The 638-nt window shown below is 61.3% G+C and overlaps 1 protein-coding gene across 1 annotated transcript in view; it reads left to right on the top strand.

Moving 5' to 3' along the window:
* The window catches only part of LOC104529028 (golgin subfamily A member 7B), a 1,327-nt gene that overhangs the window by 185 nt on the left and 504 nt on the right, over positions 1–638 (top strand). The window contains 1 exon segment of the mRNA XM_029086278.1: positions 381–559. Coding sequence (XP_028942111.1) covers positions 381–559 — 179 coding nt within the window.

Below are 638 nucleotides of genomic sequence, written 5' to 3'. Positions count from 1 at the left end.
GGCAAGCCAACAGGGTGGGAGGTGCCCTATGTTGGTGCCCTTTGGGGACCTGGGGGGGAGAGGGGTCTGAAGTCATGGGGCCCCTGTAGGCTATTGTATGACCCTGGGCCATAGGCTAGTGTATGACCCTGGGCCAGCTGATGCTACTGGGAGCATGCCATCACAGCCACTTTGCCCAGCGTGCAAGGGCTTGGGTGTTTATGGGGACCGGGAGGCTCTGGTGAAGGGCTGCAGGCTCAGTACGTCTTGGCATGGGTGGGCAGTGGGCAGGGGCCAGGGAGCTGAGGCATCAGCTGGGCAGGGAGGAGAGGGTTAAGTGACCCACAAGTCCCCCCGGGGATGGGACAGGGCAGTGTGGGGGGTCAGCCTCTGGCCAGACTCCTGTTCACCCTGGTTTCTGCTCTAGATTGAGCGTCAGCTCTTCGAGGAAACAGTGAAAACCCTTAATGGCTTCTACGCCGAAGCGGAGAAGATCGGGGGCAGCTCATACCTGGAGGGGTGCCTGGCCTGTGCCACTGCCTATTTCATCTTCCTCTGCATGGAGACACACTATGAGAAGGTGCTGAGCCCCAGGGGAGGGCTTGGGGACAGGCACGGCTGTGGGCTTGGCAGTGGGCACAGGGATGGCACAGGGAGTA

The sequence above is a fragment of the Antrostomus carolinensis genome, unplaced genomic scaffold, assembly GCF_000700745.2.
Source record: "Antrostomus carolinensis isolate BGI_N321 unplaced genomic scaffold, ASM70074v2 scaffold30578, whole genome shotgun sequence".
Taxonomy (NCBI): domain Eukaryota; kingdom Metazoa; phylum Chordata; class Aves; order Caprimulgiformes; family Caprimulgidae; genus Antrostomus; species Antrostomus carolinensis.
Note: the sequence above shows the minus strand (reverse complement) of the source record. Positions and strands in the feature narration are given on the sequence as shown.